The 23,274-nt window shown below is 39.2% G+C and overlaps 1 protein-coding gene across 1 annotated transcript; it reads left to right on the forward strand.

The window, feature by feature from the left end:
* The first annotated feature begins 1,152 nt into the window (after positions 1-1,152).
* hsd17b12b (hydroxysteroid (17-beta) dehydrogenase 12b) lies at positions 1,153-21,386 on the forward strand. The gene is made up of 11 exons (XM_037095948.1): positions 1,153-1,493; positions 8,677-8,723; positions 10,233-10,308; positions 11,007-11,114; positions 11,428-11,492; positions 12,597-12,641; positions 13,369-13,403; positions 14,680-14,761; positions 15,428-15,493; positions 16,561-16,710; positions 19,576-21,386. The coding sequence occupies exons 1-11, from the start codon at positions 1,316-1,318 to the stop codon at positions 19,681-19,683; spliced, it is 960 nt and encodes a 319-aa protein (XP_036951843.1). The 5' UTR covers positions 1,153-1,315; the 3' UTR covers positions 19,684-21,386.
* Positions 21,387-23,274: the final 1,888 nt, after the last annotated feature.

Here is a 23,274-nt window from a genome sequence, read left to right on the forward strand (position 1 = left end):
GCAAAAAGTCAAGCATTTACCCCCAGAAGGGCATACACACATTCAGCAGGTTTGTCACGATGACTTATGATACAAACAAATCATGATGCATGTACAATGACAGACATACTGGAGTAGGCATTAGGAGCACTGATGCAGTTCTTGTGGTGGAATGATGAAAGTGTTTCTCTGAAAAGTGCACTGCGATAAAACGTCTCTCTTCATGCTGTTAAAGCGTAGAAGGATCTTCTGGACGATGTGGTGTAGGCTCCTTCTGTTAACTCCTTGAAAGACAACAGAGGATATTTTGTGGTCATAATGCTGATTTGTGACCGCGTGGAGGATATTGTCATTTGGAACATGCAAATTGTGGTATTTTCTTTTTTCTTGTATGGTGTGTTTTGATTTGTAGAGTCTGGCGTGAAGGATTTATATCACGTACCAGAAAAAAAAAAAAAAAAAAAACGTTCACTAAATTTTAATAATTTATAAATGAATAAATGATAAGTGCCTGGAGCTTGTCAAGAACAATTACAACATACTGGAATGGAAATAAATACTCTTTACAGAAATTCATGGAATATATAAACAGATACAATCTGTCAAAATCCAAGTTGAATTATTTAAAAAGTATGTGCAACTATTACCAAATAAAGATAAAAGGATGGATATTGGAATGATACAGAGTGCATTGCTGAAGTTGTAGAAAAAAGGCACAATATATTCTGGATATTTTAACTGCTGAAGGCAACACAGAACAATAGATAATGGGATACACAATTAAGAGCTGCAGAGGTTGTAGGATGAAAAGTCAAATAGAAGGCATTCAAATGCAATTAGGTGCACCTATGTTAGAGGAAGAAAGTGCGTGATTCATACTTGGTACACACAAATAAATACGTCTGTGACTGAATCATATTAATATCTTTATATATTAAGTAAGACATACATAAGGAACTTGAAGAGAAATCTGACAATAAAAGCAGAAATTGTAGAACATCATAACAGATCGGTAAATGCCGTATTATAGTTATTTGAAATGTTTACAAAATACGGGACTAACGACATGGAGGTCTGTGGTGTATCAGTAGGTGGTAGTAACGCTCTTGTTTGTTCAAATGTCCTCGCAACACCAGAAAGAGAAGAAGAAAACGGGCCAATCATAGGCAGCCAGGCGCCGATGCGGAAGTGTCCAACGCGGAAGTCGCTCCTTGAATCCCTTTTTTAGACGCATGCATTTGCACTTTGAGCGCCTCGCAGCGCATTACAACACAGGTCATAAGTCGAGGCGTTAGTACTGAGAGATAAAACAGACAGAAGTGAGTGTGTTGCCGGTATGTCGTCCAGCGGAGAAGTAGTGTTACGGGCCGTGGAGGCGCCGCTGTTCTGGCTCGGTGCTCTGACCGCGGCCTGGCTCTCTGTGTGCTCCGTCTACCGGCTGCTGTCCGGTATCAAGGTGTGGGTGCTGGGCAACGGGCGGCTCGTCTCTCCCACCAAGCTGGGGAAGTGGGCAGGTGAGAAACTGGGACAATAACCTCACTGACTCAGGTTAAGAATGTTAGTCAGTTAAACCGTTTAAAGAACTTTTAAGGAAAGAGATAGTAGCCTGTATTTTCATTAATTGCATTAAAGATAAGAGATATTCCAAAGCACACAGGACAAAAAGGGGCAAAATTGTTACTGAAGGAAAATTGCTCCTTCTAAGCTCTGTAAATTGCATCAGTGCAGTCACAGAGGAATGTTACTGTTGTAGCATCAACTTCAATTTGAATATGAAGTTTCTTCAGTTGTTGCTAAGCTGAGGAAACATGTTCTCCATTGTGGTTGTACTAATCAGCCATTCTTTCTTCAAACATGGAAACAAGCTGCCGAAAAGTTAGAAAAAAATGCCAGAAAGGTTTCAGAACTGACAAGAATGTCCACTCATCATCATAAGATACTAGATGGAGATCCAACAGAAGTTTTTCATTGTCACGTTTTGCATTCCTGTGTAAAAGTAACTTAACATGAAGCACTGTTCAGTGACCTCAGCCGGAAGTTATAATCTGATGCATGTCTGACCACATCCAGCATCATTGTTTTGTAGCTGCAACTAATGTTTATTTTAATCATCCATCAATCTGCTGATTATTGTCGCACCCCGATTCATCGTTTGGTCTTTAAAATGTAAAAATAAATAGTGAAAAATACCCATCACAATTTCCCAAAGCTCAAAATCCTGTATTTCAATGGCTTCTTTCAACAGTCCAATACTAAAATACTCTTTGTTTTCAATCATCAATGACAAAAAGGAGATTAGATTTAAGAAGCTGGAACCAACAAATATTGACCATTTTTTGTATGAAAAATGTATACTATATCAATTAAGTGATCATCGATTTAGCAAAATAGTCAAAACTAATCGATCAATTGACTGATCTTTGCAGTAGCTCAGATTTAAAGCTAGTTTGTTATTGAATTTGCAAGTGATTTTCAATTCAATGTTTGGTTATTTTTAGCAACAGCAAACAGCATTTTATAAAATGGCTTATGAAAGTAGTATTAAATCAGATCTTTAAATTCCATGGTCTTAGATGTACAAACAAACCTTGCTTAGCTGTTTTAGATTATCGACTACAGATAACAGGACATTGAGCAATGAAGACCTGCAAGCTCTGAACCAACTTGCCTAAGGAACCGTGTTTAGGAAACACTTTGTGCCTATAATACGTGTATTAGGATTATTTTCATTGTTGAATAATATGCTGATTATTTTCACGATTAACAGCTCCTGTAAAAGTCATTTATAAAGTATAACCGATTAATTGCTGCAGCCCTTCTCAGAAATAAACAAATTGTTTAATTTCTCAGAAATGTGTAAATTAAACTAAGGCAGAACATTACAAACTTCATACAGGTAAGGTTCATGGCAGACTTGTTGTGTTGGATTGTGTTAGTTTGTATAGGTGTGCCTGCCAGTCCCTGTAACCATGCCTTTTTTGCATCTTGATCTGAACGCCTTATGAACACTCTGTACAGTACCTCTGTGTCACAGCTGTCTTGCATAATAAGTCCTACCCTGACTGTTTCATGGTTCACACCGATGACTGTGAAGTCTTCTGATATGATATGCGATATATTTTTGAAAAAAAAGAACAGGCAGGGAGTGATCAGCCATTTGTAATCAGGTGTAAATTGCAGTAAATCTTGTGATGGGATTACAGCTCGAGGGGATTATCAAATCAGACTGAATGCTGTCCATCTGTCCAAGCAGCTCACTGCTCACTGACTGAACCTTGGACCTTTAAACAGACTGCTGCTGGGATTGCTAATAATGTTGGCAAGTCTGCTGTTCAAGGTTCACACCATAATCCAAAAAGAAAAAAAAGTTCTCTGTGTGATTAATATCATTCTTTCAGCATTGCAAAAGCTTGAAAAAAACGAAGCTTGGAAAGAAATGGGACAAATTTAAAGTATTTTTAGGTGCAGTTCTGTTCCATCATGTCCTATATGGTCAGTAGAGCTGCGACAATGAGTTGAGAAATAACATATATTGTAAACTGTTTTTGATGCAAAATAAATCATTAAAATCATTTTTCAAACATAAGATGGCAAATGTTTGTTGGTTCCAGCTTCTTAAATGTTGGACTAACTCTTGGTAAATGTTAATTAGTAAATTTTTTCATGCATTTTCATTTCATATTTCCCAATTGAAAGATTGTATGTCTGTATTTACCTTTCAGCCTGGACACATGGCTCCTTTGCATGGTTATAATCTTTATCAAAGTCATTCTGAACCTGTGCGTTCCTGGTCACATCAGTCTGCTTGAGAGACTCGGATGTTTTGAGGACGCGAGCTGAAGTTGCCTTTGATCTTTCTGTGTGCAGCTAAAAATAAAAAGCGCGTCAGATGGGTTTTTTATTTTTGGATTACACATGCAAAGTGATTCAGAATATCCAATGAGGCGAAGGAGCCCGTTGGCCTCGGCTGCTACTTTCATTCACAAACTTTGCCTCAGTGAAGTGGACTTGATTGAGAGGATGGCCTGATTATGTAAGGGGACCAGAGCCATTCATAAATGAGACGCATGATCCTCAGGATTCTGGTTCACTGGTACCCAGAGCTCACTTTTTCTCTCTGTGTGTGTGTGTGTGTGTGTGAGTGTGAGAGAAAGACTGAGTGTGTGGCAGTATAACAGTGAACCATTGTAGCGGTATCTTACTGAGACAATGCTTTGATTGTTCATAATATAGCTGCCTTGTTATATTGTAATAAAAAGGCAGCTGGTTATGAATTAAGTTCATGAGACACATTAATATGTATCTAAAAAAGAAAGTTATAGCTACATGTTAATTCCTCACATTCCTGTCAGTTCACATGCTGTCTAATGTAAATGTTCAAGTCATTACACATAAACAATGCAGATATATACAAATTACAACACCCTCCTATAGTTATGTGCTTTTTTTTTAACATATTTAATATCATAGCTGCACACATACATATGCATAACCTGTAAGAATTTGACACCATGCTCCTCCATTTAAATAATGTATGTTATAAACTGGTTCAAAACACGCCTGTTGGTGACCCAAAATAGCATTTATCTGACAGTTTGGGCACTGCTGCATGTCCACATAATCGTAATCATACACGTCTCTTTAGTTTGATTTGTTACAAACATAGTCAATGATATTGTTTCAGATTTTGTAGTAAGTAACTTTTATTATTTTGATCCATCTTGAAGTGTTTAGTATGAAGTTAATGCTGCAGCTAATTATAATTGTTTCACTGTTGTGACAAATTGTTATGTAGTGTAAAATTACAGAAAATGGTGGAATGGGCCGAGCATGATTTTACAGAAGTCAAAGTGGCACAGGGCTCCAGGGTGTGACTATTTTGGTCACACATGCTCCCAGAAATCAGTCAGATGCCACTATGCATTTTCTTTAGTTGCACTGGTGCGCCTGAGATGTAGTTAGCAAGAAGTCAAATGGAAATGTCTTACTACGACCACCTAAACTATGTGATGGTGCACCTACTAAAAATTGAATGTGGAGCCCCGTGACACCTTTTTAAATGTCCTGTTTAATATTCAGTCTTTTGTGATATGATACCAGAGAATTTCAAATGATTGATATATCAAAATAGTTGCTGATTAATCTGCTGTCAGTTGTTTAGCCGACTGAAGGTTTCACACTACATCTCAGTCACTTGATCAGTCTATTGTTAAGGCTGAAAGTTTAGCTTTAGATCACTTCTTACAAAGGATAACCTGTGTGGGCTAACCCTTCCAGTACAGTTTTGCTAACAGACATAAACATTTATGTTCCACACATGCGCACACATAGATTGCAGTTATTAGTGGAATTAATTAAACCTGTCCACTACCAAGTATTTCTCCATGAAATACTCTCTGACAAATATATGTGCTGTTACCCCCTTAGCAAAAAGAGAGGAGGAGTCTGGAAGTAGGGCAGGACTTTGGCTTATCACAAATATTTAAAAGATGGGATACGTTGGGCAAATCCTCAATAAGTCTTCTTTAAGTAGAAAAGATGTAAAAAGGTGATTTACTTGCAGTCCTTCAGTTACATTCAAAAATAAAATGACTGTCAAACTGAGCGCACAAATGGGGACAGATAGTAGCGCTATCATCAGAACACCTAGCCCAGTCCGACCTACTTTTGTAGAAGACAGCAGTTCCTAAAATAGCCCTTGTTTTATTTGACTGAAGGGAACATGCACTCAGCTGTAAAAGCTTTTTTTTTTTTTTTCCTGTTCCGACCGCAAAACATTTCATTCTTAAAACATCTAAAAATAGCCCGGCCTATGTTTCCCTCATCATTGTGCCTGCAGACTCTTCATCACTCTCCCCTCCTCTTCCCTGTGCTATTTTTAGTTGGCCCCAGGATCCCCCATGTTCGTGTTTGTCATTTTCTCTCCTCTTTCCTCCCCCACTCCCTTCTGTTTGGCTCTGCTGCAGCCCTAGAGGATGCTTGGCACCTCAGCATCATCTGTACTCAGGAAGATCACACAAAGGGGAGATGGGTACAGCAAAGGGCAGATAGACAGATGAGTAAAGGGAGTGAATAGTATTATCAAAATAGAGAAAATACATTTGCTAAAAATAAACTTTATTGCCTCTGCAGGGATATTTGTATTAGACTTTGTGGCATCAGCACATATAAAAAACATTTCATGAAAGCAATCAGGAGTGTAGTGCTCAATTATGATATATGTTTGTCTGTTAAATCCTAAAAATTCTCAAATAAAAAACATTGTATGCAGTAAAAACAACATTGATCTGATTAGAGACGCTCTAAGCTGATATGCCAGATCAGTATCAATGCTCATTCTGATTCGCAGCAATCCACTGCATCACACGGTATGATCCTTTAGTGATGGCATCATATTGGTACCCTGAGTTGAGGAGTTGGGAGATAAAAAGGTGCATCGGTGCAGCACTAGTTTAGTGAGACTAAGACACCAGACAGTTCTTTGTCTCAAATGGCCGTGATCACATCATCATGACCACTGCGTGATGGAATAAAGACACAGTCCCCTCATTCATTACAGAGAGGCCACTGATAACTCTCCAGAGTTGGAAAATCCTGACTTGTATTATTAACTGCTGTGCCATATTGTGGCATTTGATTATCCTATAAACCAAGGCTACAACCAATGATTGTTTTCCTTTGCCATTCTTTTTATGTTCCCAGGGCCTTTTTTGTTTGTCCAATTAACAGTCCAAACCTCAAAGACTCTTCATATGTCAGGATTTGTGACAAAAAGCGGTACATTCTTTCATTCACGAAGCTGGAACCAGCAAATGTCTGACATTTTTGCTTTTGAAATGATTAATCGATTTTATATATGAATGGCCGATTAATTTCCTCGCAGTTGACAAATCAATTAATCAACTAATCGTTGCAACTTTTTAAAAAATTAAATGTTGTGCCAGATTCTGAGACTAAAATAATCAATATGACCCAAGAAGGCTCGTGCATTGAGTGGTCAACCTGCGATGGACGTTGTGAAAGTCATGCAAGGCTCAATGTTGCCAAAGGTGCCATGTTCTTTTTTTTTTTTTTTTTTCTGGCTGGCACCCTCTGTGTTGGGTATGTGTATTTCCCCAAAGTGATAATTCTTATTTCATACATCTGGTCATATCTTGGAGAGATGGATTTAATCCTATTTAATTACCTTATCAAGCAAACAGAAACACAGAAGTGGAAGGGTTAGTGTAAAACCACAAGACCTTAAATAACCCAGAGACCACTGGGACCCCACAAATAACCAGAATACACTAAAAAGTATTTTAATCTTACGGTTAGACTCGGGCTGATCTCACGTAATGACCTTTGTTTTGAACGTAGTAGGTAATGATCTTAGTAGTCTAGAGGCCCTGAGTTGAACGGACCCTTGAGAGGCTGTCCTGCTCAGTTCAACCCGGCCAGACTGATGTAGTGTGACCTAACCAACCGGCCAATATTCCCTTAAGTACAAGTCACTCTGACAAGTAGGTCTGCACCACAATGCAAAACAAAAAGAAATAAACTAGCATATAATAAGAACAGAAATATTACCCAAAAACTAAGAATTTAAGATGAAAAACTATCCTCAGGTTTACACAAAGATAAGTAGTTGATCTTTAAGCTTCTCCGAGGGACGTAGGGACACATTGTAACGCCCTGACTCTCCATCTCGCTTCTCATCCACTCATTGTTATATTTAGCCAGAGGTGTGATGAATAGTTCCTTCTGAAAGATGGGAATAGCTAAAAATAGGCCCCCGCTGCTGCTGCTGCTGTTTGTGCCAGGCAGTTCCAGGGCATCCGTTCGCTCGACTGCCACTGATGACAGAGAGGTCCTAACTTTCCCTCTCCCTCTCCCTCTCCTTGTCCTCCTTATTCACCTCGGCTGCTCTCCATGTACCCGGTCCTGCAGTACATCTGTCTACACTGACATTCAACCCTTTTCCCTTGGAAGTCAATTTATTTATTTTTCTAAAGCTTTTTGTGCTTGGCCATCCTTGGTAGTTCTGCACTGCACTTCCCAGGGATCAGTTGTCAGTCGAACAGTCCTTCACTGACGTATTTATCATCAGATCTCTGTGGTGATGAAGTTCCTGGAGGTGGCGCTCTTCATCTGTTTATCTGTAGTGACTGGCACTGCTTCGTTTCCGATGCTCTTGTGTTATAATCTTGATCTTCCAAAAAGGAAGATAAAGACAACAAATATTTGCTTATGAGTCTACAGCAAGACAGATAAAAAAAATCTCTCACCTCAAATTTTAAAACATTTCCTTCTGTGGAAATATTTATTTTAATCAGCTTAACTAACATTTCAGACTAAAGTGAGGTGAGATTGTAAAGGCGTGGTCTGACACTAAGCTAACGCACAGCAGGAAAATCTGTTGAAACTGTGCCAAAGGACACAAGTTCAAGGCTAAACACTGACATGCATTAATTGTGTGGCAACCCCTTTATGACATAGTGTACATGTCCAGGTGCAGCTGTGTAGCCCCACATAATTTTGTCTCATTTTGGTTCAAGGTGTTATGCTCATGGAAGGAAACTAATGTAATAATGTAGATGGAGAATATGGAGAAGCACATCTTGCCTTTAATAAATCCTGTTTTTTCATATTCAGTTTACAACAGTACCTTTTTTAACCTGCTAATTCAGTCTCTTTCTGTCCCTTTTTCTCATTCAGTTGTGACTGGAGCCACAGATGGGATCGGGAAAGCTTATGCAGAGGAGGTAAGATTCCTTGGGCTCCGGACCTTTTTGGACTTCTAACCTAAAAAACACACCACAGGGAAAAGAGGTGACAGGGGGATGAGTGGAATTTCTCCCTGCCTTTTTGCAGAATAATTTCTGCAGTGTGAAGTAATTTACAACAGTGAACCTTAAAGTAGTGTTGTACATGTTATGTATTGTTTTTGCTAGAACATTAAGGTTTGTATTTATCTCTTATATTCATGTCAATTTATGTCATTTTTTTCTTCTTCATTCACAATATTAGCACTTCTGTTTTTTTCTTTTTCATGCTTAATTTTATTTCATTTCGAAGAAACCGTTTAGAAAGCCACCCAACAATGCCGAACTAGGATAGCCTCGTAGCAGCATCTTTTTTGAGTTGTTAGATACATTTAATGTTAATGATACATTTAACGCACAGTGCCGCTTTCATTTCCACTCAGTTTGTGCTTGATAGAGGTTTTTGTGAGCATTTGGCACGAGTCTACACCTCATTGTCTTTTTTCAAGTGTGTTAATCTGTTAATCTGTGATCAGCTGTTGTAGTTGCTTGAGAAGTTCAGAGACCATACAAACAGCTGCTTGCCGTGTGCGTCCATGTTTTCCCAAGCAGATGTACCAGGTTGCATTTATATTATAGATCTGGAATATTGCCTCGAAAAGTGAACTTCTGATTTACAGTGTTTTGCTGCATCACTTATCCCATTTGGAGGCTGGGTGAGCTGGGAGCTTTCCTGAGCACAAACTGACTTCTTAGGTCATTGACAGGGTTGCCTAGCCCATTGTGTTGTTAGTAGTGATTCCAAAGACAACGATTGGTCAGAAGTGGAAATTCAGCCTCTCTCCAAATATTACCATGCAGTAAACCTACCAAATGTATGTGCTCATGGAGACGTGTGTGCATGGATCTGATTTCAACAGGTGAAGTCAAGTATACATGCAGAAGTAAAAATCTTTATGATAGAAAAAAAAAAGTAACTCCAAACAATGATTAGTATTTACTGTTGGTTTCGAACTGAGATTATAGGTACAAAACCTTTTGTTCAAGCACAACTTGAATGACTTAACATTCCAGAAACAGACACCTCTCTTTGAGACCACCTCCACCCTGTTTTCCTCAAACTGACTCTACTAAAATACTACACCTGCTATATTAACAGCATGACTTCTATCAATGTGCTGCCTGGGTACAATATGATAGATAGATACTTTATTGATCCCGGAGGAAATTCAAGCATCCAGTAGCAATAACAAACATTGAACATACATTGAACATACATGCAATATCAAAAAAACAGTAGAAATAAAAATATGGAATAAGATGTTATAAAAATGTTTTGAACAACTGTATAAAAATATAAAGTGATATTAAAAATATAAAGTGACGGTAGAGGTAAAGAGTATTAAGGGGACAGGGGACGGTGTACAATTAAATTAAATTGGGCTATAAAAGTATGTATTGAAGAGCTCACGCGGGTCGCCTTTGCTGACCTGTTTTTTGTGTTCGCAGCTTGCCCGCAGAGGCTTCTCCATCGTGCTGATCAGTCGCTCTCAGGAGAGGCTGGATGACGTATCCAAGGCGATCTGTGAGTCGTGTGCATATTTATTTCATCTTTTTTTAAATGCAAACAACACATGTCTGACATGGGCAACTGATGGACAGTGACAATTTTTGACATCACAGACATCACTTTGAAATACAGAACGTAGCTCCATATTACTCCATTTAAGCCATCAGGTGAACTAATTCCACATTTTAGAGTCGAGGGAAATCAGCAGGAACTGTGGTCCAAAGGCACACAACTAATATAGTGTTAAATATGACAGCTGCTGGACTGGTGTTCAAATCCTAATGATCCATGTAGTTATATGGCCTCATTTGTCCTAAATGTGAAATGTTGCATTCATATTGCAATGTGTGATGGTCCAGCAGGACCACATGACAAATGACTAAATTGCATTGCATTGAATTGCATGTTTTTCACAAGTGATCCTTTATTGAGTGGAGATTCAGCAGAACTCTTATGGTTATGAGGCTGTAAAGCCTCCTGCCGGGGCTCAAAGTGAATCTGTCCAATTAAATGAAAGCTTTCTCTTAAGGGAGGGATAGCCTCATTGATGATGAAGGATTATTTCAGGGTTTAAATTTTTTTTTTCTCTGCTCTGCTCTTCCCTTTCCAAGTGACTATTTTCATGAACTTTACACAAGTGATTTCTGCTGTCTTCGATTGTGTCACATAAATAAATGCAAAATTTGAATGTGTGTGCATATTTGTGCCCTCAGCAAGCAAATGTGGTGTGGAGACCAAGACGATCGCAGCAGACTTCAGTGCTGTAGATATCTACTCGAAGATTGAAGATGGACTTAAAGGACTGGAGATTGGGGTTTTGGGTGAGATTGCAGCTGGTGCTTAGGCCACCTCACTTTTAATAAAATTCAATTAGTCAGTCTGATAAGATGGTAAATTCAATCTGAATCTTGGCCTGCAGACATGAGGAATGCTGCATAATCCACTGTGATAAATGTATAATCATAAAGGTTAATTTATCCAGGCTTTTTCAGCCCTTTGCTGCCCTCCTAAGATTGAAAAGAGGAATAACACTCTGAAGTGCATATTAGCAAAATGTTCTTTTCATCCATCAGTTTGTCAACATTTTGTAGCATTTTGAATGTCACAGTGCTGTTGTTTTTCTCCTGTTGACAGTGAACAATGTTGGAATATCCTACTCTTACCCTGAGTTCTTTCTCAACGTCCCCAACCTCGACACTGTGAGTTAAAGGTTTATTATTATTATTTAATTGCCATTTTTTTTTCATACAGGCATATAAGAGATCATGTGTTTGTAACATATTTTATGAGATTATGAGGAATAAAAGTGGTAATAATAGCAAGTCCCTTTACATATATTTTTTTCTCATGTTCAGATAGTATATGTATCTCCACTAGAAAACTGGATCCTGTTCAGTTTGCTGTATCGACAGTTGTGGTTTATAATTGTGCTTCATATGATTAAACTACACAGAGGTGGCCAGATGAGTGAGACCTGATCAAACATTGCACTTTTACTGTAACTGTGAAATAAATTTGTAAATGCTAACATCCTAATCATACTATCTGGTTTACAAAAAACTAGTAATAGAGTATTTTTTTGCTTAAAGACAGCAAAAGAGAAAACAAATGGACAATGAAAAAGCATATAGTGACAGTAGCACTGGTAAGTAGGAGTCATAAAGTTCACAGACCAACTCAATAATTGAGTTTATGGTAACTTGTATAAAGGGTGAAACTTTTCATTTGTAGTGGAATTAATATTTTATTTCCCATATCAGAAGTTACATAGTTTTTCTGTAAGGTGAATGTGGCATTTTAGTAATTGCAATGACTTTTTAAGTTTAACTTCAACCAGAAATGAAAATTCTATCATAATGTCACCCGCATGTCAATGGAAAGTTTGGGGAAGTTTCATATCCAACAAAACATTTCTGATCTGGAGCTTCACAGCAAAACAGTGTTGTAGCATTCTAATAAACAACTGAAGTAGATGGGGACTTGTTTTAAAATGTAAAAAATAAAAAAGTAAGAAAAACGGGGCAATAAACAAATAGATGAATAAAATGGCTCCATCAAGCTTGTTTGGTGTAATTCAAGTCTCCAAATCCCTGAGATCCCAAACTAATTTGAAAAGATGTTATCCAGAATTGTTTTGCAGTCTACAAAACTTCACTTGACTCTCCATTCAGTATGATGGTGAATAGATTTGGGTGAACTTATCCTTAAACTTACCTCTATCAGAATGATTATAACGTGTAAGTAAATGCACAAACACACACAATAATCAAGTCGTAGTCATGCTCCTCTTGTTCTTGTTTCAGTTCATCGACACCATGGTCAACATCAACATTACATCAGTTTGCCAGGTGAGTGTCAATTTTTGAATAATTGTTGAAATTGAGCCTTTTTGACTGTGATCAACAAAAAAACACTTTCACTTTTTAATGTCAAAGAGAAAACAAATCGTAGAACCAGCGTAAGTTTTCCCTCTTCAAGTTGATTTTGAGTCGAGGCACCTTTGTCTTAGTCTGCACAACAAGGACATTGACTTTTAAATGTTTGTTGTGTGTCTCACTGTGAGATCTGGGTTGCCTTTGAGTTATTAAGTTTGTCCAAGTACAGTCAAATGCTGATATAGTTTGAGATCCTCCGTCAGGTATTTCCACAGACCAATAAAGACATCCCCCCCACACACACACCCGCCCACACACACAAACACAACACAGAGACATAAAGCGTAGTAAGTCACTTCCGTCCCTCTTCTCCATGTTCGGTAGTTCCCAGAGCCACAGCTAAAGTCCACCCACTCTGTTAGCACTTAATTTATGTCATTCAATATTTCTTTAAACTGCTCCCTCTGCTATCATTATCATTTCCTCTCTCTCTTTGTCTTCTCTCCCTGATCACCTCTTCACACACAACCCACACACACACACATTTACAAATGTGGATGCACTCCTCCACACACTTGTCCACAGCCCACACACACACCAAGAGCCTTTCTTGTCAGTTTTACTCAGTTTCTCACACTTGTCACTCTCTCACCCTCTTTCCCTTTGTGTTGTGTTTTTTTTATTTATTTATTTTTCCCAGATGACACGTCTTGTTTTACCTGGGATGTTGGAGAGGTAAGTTTGTCTGGCTATAGCAGGACAAGATTAATTGATAATGGTAATTGGTGATAAAGTGACGATGTAATAACATGTTGTGAGGTCATATGAACTTATTTCCAAACTATTCCTTTGTTTATACTCAATTTGCATTGTTGTCATTATTTTATATACATATATTTAAAATAATAATAATTTTGCGACCTTGGCTTAAAAATGGGGGTGGATGGGTCCTCAGAAACAAGTGATGAATCTAGGAATTGATGACAAAATCTCACATCATGAAATTGTTGAACAGAATAGCCCCATCAATACAGCGACAAAATTGTAGGGTGGACTTTTGCTACTCTGACAAAATAATAACACTATGAGATTTCTGATAGATAATCATTAGTCATAAGGATATCATGACTAAGCTGTGTAAAGGCAAGTATTACAACAAGTAGAATCGATCGGATTGGGATCTGGGGAATTTGAAGCCTGGTCAACACTTTGTGGTGTTCCTAAAGTTGTTCCGTAGCAGTTTTTGTGGTATGTCAGGGTGCATCGTCCTGCTTGGGAGGCCACTGCTATGAGTGAGTGGCATAGCCATGATGGGGTGCACTTGCAGAGCACTGCATTGTAACGAGATGGTCAGTGTTATTCACATCACTTATCAGTGGTGTTCATGTTTTGGCTGATCGGTGAATCATCTCATATCAAAACAACAATAGGATATTGATATATATCTGTAGCCTAAAGCATATTGCCAGACAGAGCAGCACGTAAAGCATCAGTGATAGTATAGGAACTGTTTTGTAAAATAACATAAAGACAAGCAAAGCCTAAAACATGCAAACATTGTTCACATCGTACCTGTCTACTCTGAAATATGTGTGCACATAAATTTCATGTCATGTATGACATTTAAACATTTTTTGCAAAAGCCTATTCTGTTAATAGAGAGGCAGGATTATAACTTTTTGGAAAATGTAATTGTATGCGCATACAGATTGTTTTCCCTTTAAAACATCATTAACCTATAGTTTAGATTAAGTACTGTATAGTAGCAACTCCGGTTGGAGCAAAATAAATAAATCCTCAGATTGTAAACATGTTAGTGTTGATGTTACTGTATCTTTGATCTTATCAATATCTACCAGCTCTTTTTTGATGTACGACAAGAGAAGTCTTGGTTCAGCCTGCAAGCACATATATTACCATGTTCGTGCTCATCTCTGGGATTGATCTCAGGCTGAAGTGTTTCTTTCTTTTCAGGGTAAAATAGCATTTGCTCATATCTTTCTGTTTCCAGGAAAAAGGGGGCCATTCTCAACATCTCCTCTGCCAGTGGGATGTACCCTGTTCCTCTCCTCACCGTCTACTCTGCCTCCAAGGTAATTGCAATACATGCTTTATGACCTTTTCTCCAGTTGTTAACTGAAGTGCTATCTATAGATGCATCCCAGCATCATAAACGGTTTACATCTTGCCATATAATGCGGTCCATGGGGACAAATCCATCTTTGTTATGAATATATTATAAATGATTCTGTCTAATCCACCAGCATATATTGAGGCGAAACCTATCAACTGATAGCTGTTAGTTTAACATTTATTTGGATGTTGGGATAAAAGGAGGGATCGTCTTTTTTTTATATTTGCTGTTTTAATTGTTGCTTATAAATAAGTCGCTGACTAACTCAGGTCCCGAGGTAGTGTACCAATTAAAAATGTTTATAGGAGCATGTGGCATCATAATGTTTTATAACCGTCTCATGTGTGTTTGTTAGTTTAAAAACAGCCTGCTGCTCACAGTTTCAGCTGATTAATTTGCTGGTTTGTACTAGGTCATGTTTATCTTCTGAAATTCTGGTTTCTGAAATGCAAGTTTAAAAGTGCATCTACAATCCGTCTAGGGTGAATCTCAAGTTTAGTGCTTGATTTAATTTGTCATAATTAACTTTGTGAAGGTACATTGTTCATGGACTGTGCGCACATTTCTCTTTTTCTTTCTGGAATTAAAAGCTTTGGATTTAATAACCTGCTTTTATCTTGAATAGGCATTTGTCGACTTCTTTTCACGAGGACTTCAAGCTGAATACAAGAGCAAAGGCATCATCATCCAGGTAAATCATGAACTAGCCCAGTATTGAGTGAGACTGCTGCAGCCGGCAGCTGCAAACAGACTACAACGTAATCCCTGCAGGCAACCACACACCGTGAGAGAACATGTACTACAAGTGCTAGTTTCTGTCACTGACGAGCTCATGTTGCTATTTTTAGTCCTTGACTTCCTCCATCTACTAGAAAAGATCTGTACACACAACCTTCATCTTACGGAATGTTTTCCATACACATGAGATCGCAAAGAAACAGGCATGCTGGGCCAGTAGGTGGCAATAAAGTCAACAGTACGTGAAATACTTCAGAAGAATATTCTGAGCATATGCAGTGAACTTAAAAACAGAAGCAGTAGTAGCTATTTATTAATTTACATGTAGTTCTTTTTTGACATATATTTCCGAAGCTTTAAATTGAACACTTTTCCGGCATGCCACCTGAGGTGCTATGGAAACATTAAAAGCAAAAGGTGCTTAATTTGTCTGGACAGACAACAGGGTGGAACAGATTGAGGCATCATCGTTTCCCCAAATACTCCATTTTGCACGTACACAGAAACTGTTTTTAAAAAAAAGCCCTGTAGAAGGGGTTTTAATATTTTAATTACCTAAAACACTGTTTGCTTGTGGACAGCGATAGACCTTTTTGTTGAAAAATGACATAATTTTTGTTTAACCAGAATCAGCCACGCGCCAAAGACACCAGACTCCATTTGCAGAAACAGTCATTTTGTCGTTAAAAAGCGTTCGCTCATACTTGACCAAAAAACAAAATAAACTTAACAAAGGCATCCTGGTTAGTCTTTCCAATGTCAAGACTTAACTGGTTGATATAAACCCTTAATTTACAGGGTTTGATGTGAAAATATTGAGAAAAGAGCAAGAGGGAAGGCAGACATCAGAGAAGCAGTGAGACAAAACAGAACCAGAATATTTTTACATCTTGCATAGTGTAACATCCAGTTCCTGTCTCCATTAGTTACTTTGGGTTAACTTGGGAAACTGTGTTGATACTTTACCAAGAAACATTTTTCATCTCTGTAACCAGTGTGTTTCCTTGTTTCTTCCACCAGAGTGTTCTTCCATTCTTCGTTGCAACCAAGCTGAGTAAAATCCGACGCGCTACTCTGGACAAGCCCAGTCCAGAGCGCTACGTTTCAGCGGAGCTTAACACCGTGGGGCTGCAGACTCAGACCAATGGCTACTTGCCTCACGCCATTATGGTAAGTCTCGGTATGTAACACGGGTAGCAAAGGACAGAGTCTACTGTCTAATGTCTACTGTAAATACATTTCCAAATCTTCACTTATTCTGGTTGGATTTCATTTGATTTGCTCATTTTGAAAAGCAGCTGTTGATGTCTCTAAATATACAGTATATAAAGTAGCTTGAATGGAACCCCATTTCTATTTTCTGCATGAGCTGTCAAACAGTTCCTTTGTATAATGAGGTGAACACATTTCAGGCTGCTGAAGGACAGAACTTATGTAACCAAAAATACTGTTCATTCACACAATACATCTTTACATCTGTAACTGTTTGGGCTTTTTGTTTAATGTCTGGCTGTAGCGAACAATGCCCACCCGTTACGTACACCTTCGCTGTTTTGTCATCCGCGTGTACACTTTGCTGACCACTCAGAATGACTCAAGATCTGTTGAAAGTGCTCCTGCCAGTTGGAACTAGGAATCACACTGCAACCGAAGCTGCCTCCGCATATTGTGGGCCATTTATATAATCAGCCCAAACAATTGAAATGCACCTTCAGTATTGGGATAGTGGGAACTCAGTTGGAGTAATACCACTCGAACAAAACTACAGTCTTTGTAGAAGACATAAATCTGTAGCAGCGTAACACTCATTTGAAACACTCAGTTGTGTTACAGGCAGTCGAGGTCTCTAATGGCTACAGGACCGAAACTTCATCAGGTGGCAAATTCGCATGATGAAAAAGAGCTTCCTACCTGCTCATCTCTATTCACTAAATTAATATTGTGTAAACAGTTGCTAAAGTATCTGTCCAAAGGTAAACATTCCCTGAAATAATGGAGTTGGATGCTCCACTACCTTGCTGTATTGTCTGCATCCTAACACTGTAATTACTCTGCGGAGACTCGAGCGTCAGAAATTAAACTGAAAAACACAAATTTAGTGTCTTCATTTTTAGCGCGGGTTACAGGGAACAGCATTTTCTCCCTCCTGCTCCTCCATGTTGTGTCGGATGCTGTTGAACTACGTGACCTGAATATCAATGATCATGTTTATTGATATGCATATAAATAACAACACCATCCATTATAGGGTACAGGTGTTAAATAAATCATACTCTGCAAGAGAGACAGCTTTTGTTGATCCCGTGCCGTCGACAGTTTTTGTGCAGATACCGTAAATGCAGCACAGATCTTTCCTGCCATCAGCTCGTATGTTTTCACTAAACCACAAGCTGCAGACAAGTAGTGTGTGTGCTCTGATTATCTGATAATCCCTCTCCCTTCAATTGTGCTGTGCAGCTCCTCCCACCTCCCAGTAATAATCCCCAATTCACCGGGAGCTAATCGAGACTGCTGTAAAGCTGCAGTCTGCAACATTTATATGTAGATGTTCTGTCTTCTTTGCTTCCGTTCATGCGTTTGTATATTGGTTGATTGCACAATTTAAGATGCCATGGGAAATGACCTAAAATAGAGAGCAGCAGGGATGACAAATATTTTTGGGCTAACATGGAAGTTAGCATCACCCTTGACAGAAAGCCTGTTGAATTCCTCATTTGGATTTTGGATTTTTGACACATTGCAACACAAGTTTATGATACTTGCATGTTTTTTTTGTGCAATATAATCTTCAGAGATGAACACCTTGTTTATGATATTAATTTTTTATAAGTTTTCAACAAATGCCCCTGTAAAGACAAACTAGTGTGGGAATAAATAGTCAGCCTCATGACTTTTAATGTGTTCAACAACTTCTGTAGTGTCATTTAGCTGCTTGTTGGCATCCACTGTTTTCAAGACACCTTAATGTTTTAAAATACTCAAGTGGGGTATTTGTAGAGATTTTCATGTTTTGTTTTGAAACCATAAAATGTCAATAAATGTTCAGCATCAAACATAAAAACTGTTCAAAAACACAGCTGACTTTGAGACGAGGGAACTGGAAGTATAAAAACACAGGCTGATGTGCAGGTTCTAGGACTCGGTCTAAAACAGTACAGGCTTATATTCAGTGGTTCAGAAATTCCAAGAAAAGAGAGGATAACAAAGCGTTATCTTGAAATGTCGTGTTGTCAGTTGGTCTTCTTTGAAAATTGAATTGACCAAGCTGGTATAATAAACATTTCCTGAAGTAATGAGATTGAACATGTTGGTTTGATCCAACAAACCTCCATCAGCATTTCTGTATAGCAGTTTATGGATTGTTTCTAACCACAGTGAATGTGCCTCTTTTTAAGTGTTTCATCACTGTCTTGGCATGTTCTGCATTTAGATATAATGGATTGAATATATCTGAAAAACATCAAAACTCTGATTTTAGGTTAATTTTCACTAGAAAAGAAAACTATGCAGTTAAGAGGAAATGCATTGTTGTTTAACTGCTAATGTTGTAATAATCCATTACAGAAACATATATGATGCTTCATAAAACTTCTCACTTAAAAAAGGACTGCAAGCAGTGGGGGGCTCTTCATCTGTTTCATCTACGCGGCTGTTATCTGACATTGTTTAAGTAGAACAGACTGTATTGTTTCATTTTGAACTGCTTAGTTATTCATTATATTTAAACATGAGTTGCAAATGTGGCGAATCTGTCCAGCAAGATAACGACTAAAAGAACAAAGGTGTTGTCTTTGGACCTTTTGATAACATCAGGGAGTGAAAGTTAAGTTCGCTGAAGTGCGGCTGCCGACGAGACTTCAAGCAAAATGGCTGTATGTGTGGCAAAATGTTAGAAACATCACAAATTGTGTGCAAATCGCCTTTGCACAAACTTGCTTGTGACAGTTGTTGCTCATGTGGGTTGGAAAATTAATAATGAATGCTAATCTGTTATTTGCAAATGCCACCAGCTGACCATGTAATTTCCCTCTGTAGGGCTGGGTGTCTACAGCGCTGCTCCCTGCCAAGATCCGCGACAGCTACGTGATGGGGATGAGTTTGTCCCAGCGCGCTCGTTACCTCAAGAAGCAGAAGCAGGGATAGATAGGCCGGCGAGCGCAGCGGCTGGGAGCGGCAGCGACAGACAGAGGGGACCAGCTGTGTTAACCGCTCGTCCAGCTATCATCACCGTGGACCAAGAAGAGAAAACGTGACAGATTCTGGGCAACATCTCGGTTTTACCTCCCCCTGATACTCCCAGTCATATATGATGTGAGGCAGTATCTCGCCACACTTGTTGTACATGTACTCAGTCCAAAAACAGTTGTTTGAACGTACTGAACAAGGCGTCGCTCTCCATCAAGTGATCGGCTTGAATGAATGGAACGCTAACATGGAAACTAAAAAACAATTCCCAGAACTACCCATCTTTCTGCAAAACATCGCCCGAAATTATGCCTACGTGTTAAAAGATAAGTTCACCCAAAAAGGAAAATTCAGACATTATCTGCTCGACCCCATGTGGACACAAAATCAAGTGAAGTTTTGTAGTCGGAGAACATTTGTGGAGCTTCACAGCAAACGGCATTGCTGCATTCTCCTAAACGACTGAAGTACACAGGCAGTTGTTTTTAAAATGTAATAAAACGAGTGACAAAAGAAACCCACATAAAATGGTTGGATACTGCTTCTTCAGTGTAATCCAAGCCTCAGAAAGCCCCGAGATGCCAAACTGATCTGAAAAGACGTTATTTACACACTTGATGCATGGTTGAGCTCGTGTGCACACTAATACATTTAGCTTAGCTGCTAAAGTGAAGACTTCAGTTCAAAATAGTTTCTTAATGTGATTTATTGTCAGTTTTTTGGTGAACTTATCTTTTAAGGAAAGGATATAAGTCATTTGGATGTTTCTGAGGTTTGAGCCTCCTTTGTGTTTGTGGACCAGATTTAAGCGACGCGGGGCTTAAAGCTATTTAGTATAACACTGGCGGTGGTACTTACTTGCTACTAACATTTTCTAGAGCACTTAAACAACATGTTATCAAGATTTAAAAGGAGGTTGGTTGATGATGGTTTTCCGTTATTCTTTTTTTTTTATCATTTCATGTCAGAAGTTTCTAAGCACTCAGATTTCACACCTCTCCTCTTGAGCACCAACTCAAAATCATTAAAGATGATTTGATTGTTTGCTACATACTCTGATACAACTTATTTGGTTCAAATTCATCATTAAGGTGTTACAGTTTCTATTCCACAACTCAAGAAAATCCTGTCAAGATAAGTTTCACTGTGGTATAATGAGTGGGCGGTCCTGTTTTATGTGTGCGACAGTAAGTGTGTCATGTTTGCATTAATCTCATGTTTACCCCTGTGCTGTTGGATTTACTAAAATGTTAAAGGGAACCAAATGTGCAGATGAAACAAACCAATGAAATAGTGTAAAATCTCAGACAAATGTTTCCACATTATTACTTTTGATAACTACATGTATGTTATGTGTACGTGTTTGAAGGGTTTGTAATAGTCTCTCATTGACTTGTTGTGGTTCAGATATCCTCTTTAAGGTAAACTGTGTTCATTTAACTGGTTTCACTCATAATAACTGTTTAGGTGAAGCAGCAGCAGCAGCAGCAGCCGGGAATCAAGTTCAGTTTTAAGGCTTTTCTCAAGGGAAATGGCACTGTTTGTGATGAAAGCAGAGCATCCCAGACCACCTGGATACCATTAGGATGCACTGGCTATAGCAAAGAAAACCCCCACTGCATTTGTCCTTTCAGCCGTCAATAAATATAGATAAAAAATCATCCTGTCATCCGTCTCTTTTTGACTTTTGCTCACCTTTTGTTTTGGCTCACATGGCTTTAAGATTACGGGCACGGGCCTGATAAAGGCGCAGTTTCAGTTTGAATGCCTTATTTGTCCTCCTAACGTGACAACATGTGAATGAGAGCTGCTAAGTGGCATCTCTGAGACACGATCAAACCCAAACATCCTCTGTGAAAACCCCTCCGCGTAATAAACCCGACCCGAATACCCATATTTTATGTAGCATCCTTTCGCAGCCTGTCAATCAGCTCATATAACTTGCACGAGTTGTTTTACCATTTTTCATCGTTTTCACAGTTCATACTGAAGTGTTGCTTTTTCACGCTCTGCCTCTTCCCTCCCAAACATCACCGTCCGGTTCCCATGCCAACAGTTTCTGGGAGATTATTCCGGTGCACTGGTATGGAAGCTGCGGAAATGTGTCATCGCTGACAATGTAGGTGGGGAGAGGAGCTCTGTGTGTGGAGGGATGCCCAAAGGAAGAGCTGAGTGGGTTGCAGAGATGTATATAAAGGGGAGCTCGCTGGTGCTCGGAGTCCACGGTCTGCTCAGACTCTCACACACACACACACACACACACACTCTGTGATTTTACAGCAGTGTTTCAGAGCGAAGAGCAGATTGGGGGGAAAAAAGAGCAAAACAGGATCTCTCGAATCAGCTCTCATCAAGCAGAGCCCTCAGGACTGAATATTAAACAGCTCTCTCACTGATTGAGTATTGTCTCATTTTTGGCAATTTTTCTTTTTTTTTTTTTCTTTCACATCCGAACCCAAATTTGTTGACTGCATATCAGACACACCAGATTTTTTTATTTATTTATTTATTTTTTAATCGCACGGCAGTTGTTATCTAGAGCTTCATCCTCTCCAGCTCGTCCTCATCACATTTGGGCCACCGTTCACCATGGCGACCAGCATGGACACGCTCCCCGCCCATCTGCTGCCTTTGGTGATGGAGGAGTTCCCCCAGTCTCTGGCCACAGCGTGCGTCTGCAGGGCCGGACAACGCGAGCCCCGCCTCCGCTGCGTACAGTGTGGCATCATCGAGGAGGAGGAGGAGGACTGCTCCACCCTGGAGGAGGACCAAGCCCAGCGGTCCTTCTTGCAGACCGTGGAGAGCCTGAGGAGGAGCACCAGATGAGCTCCTCCGAACTTCTAGCATGACTGTGACGTGTTTGACCTATTTGGCTTCGCTGCAACCAGACTGGGGGACCAACAGATAGTCAGCAGTATCACGGGTGAAGACTGTGCTGATGTACAGCCTCTGTTGGTGGTGACGCTTTGGTAAAAGGCTGTTAACCACCGGTGGACACCGTATAAGGCACAGGATGAGTCTGCAGCGCAAGACACGAAAGAACTGTGCCGGAGCGCTTCTGAGAGCTATGAAACGCTGGCAACGAAGAGCTGTTTTGCATATTTTATCACCATTTTTTTTTAATCTAAAAAGTAAATATGCTTTGTTTGTTGCAAGGCACTGCTGTCACCTTGTCAAGTTGTTATTATATTATGTACATGATTGCTTTTGATGTCCATATTGCCTACAAAGATCTCGACTTTAATATATAAAGCTTATTTTCTAACATTTATTTGGTGGTCTGTCTTTTTTTTTTTTTTTTTCAATTATTGAGGTGAAAAACTGTTGTACTGTTGACAGCATACAAAAGGTTTCCTGTCTGTGCTGCTTGAAATCTAACACTAGGAGCTGTGTTTTCTGAGGGAAAGTGTTTCAGGCCTTTCCATGTGGTGGCACTATTGATACACTTTTTTGAGCTAAATAGCACAAACTGTGCTGCACACAACAATCCCTCCTGTCGGCCCAGCCTAACCACATATTAACACCTGCAATCTCCAAAATTACCCCTTA

Source organism: Acanthopagrus latus, chromosome 4 (genome assembly GCF_904848185.1).
Source record: "Acanthopagrus latus isolate v.2019 chromosome 4, fAcaLat1.1, whole genome shotgun sequence".
Taxonomy (NCBI): Eukaryota; Metazoa; Chordata; class Actinopteri; order Spariformes; family Sparidae; genus Acanthopagrus; species Acanthopagrus latus.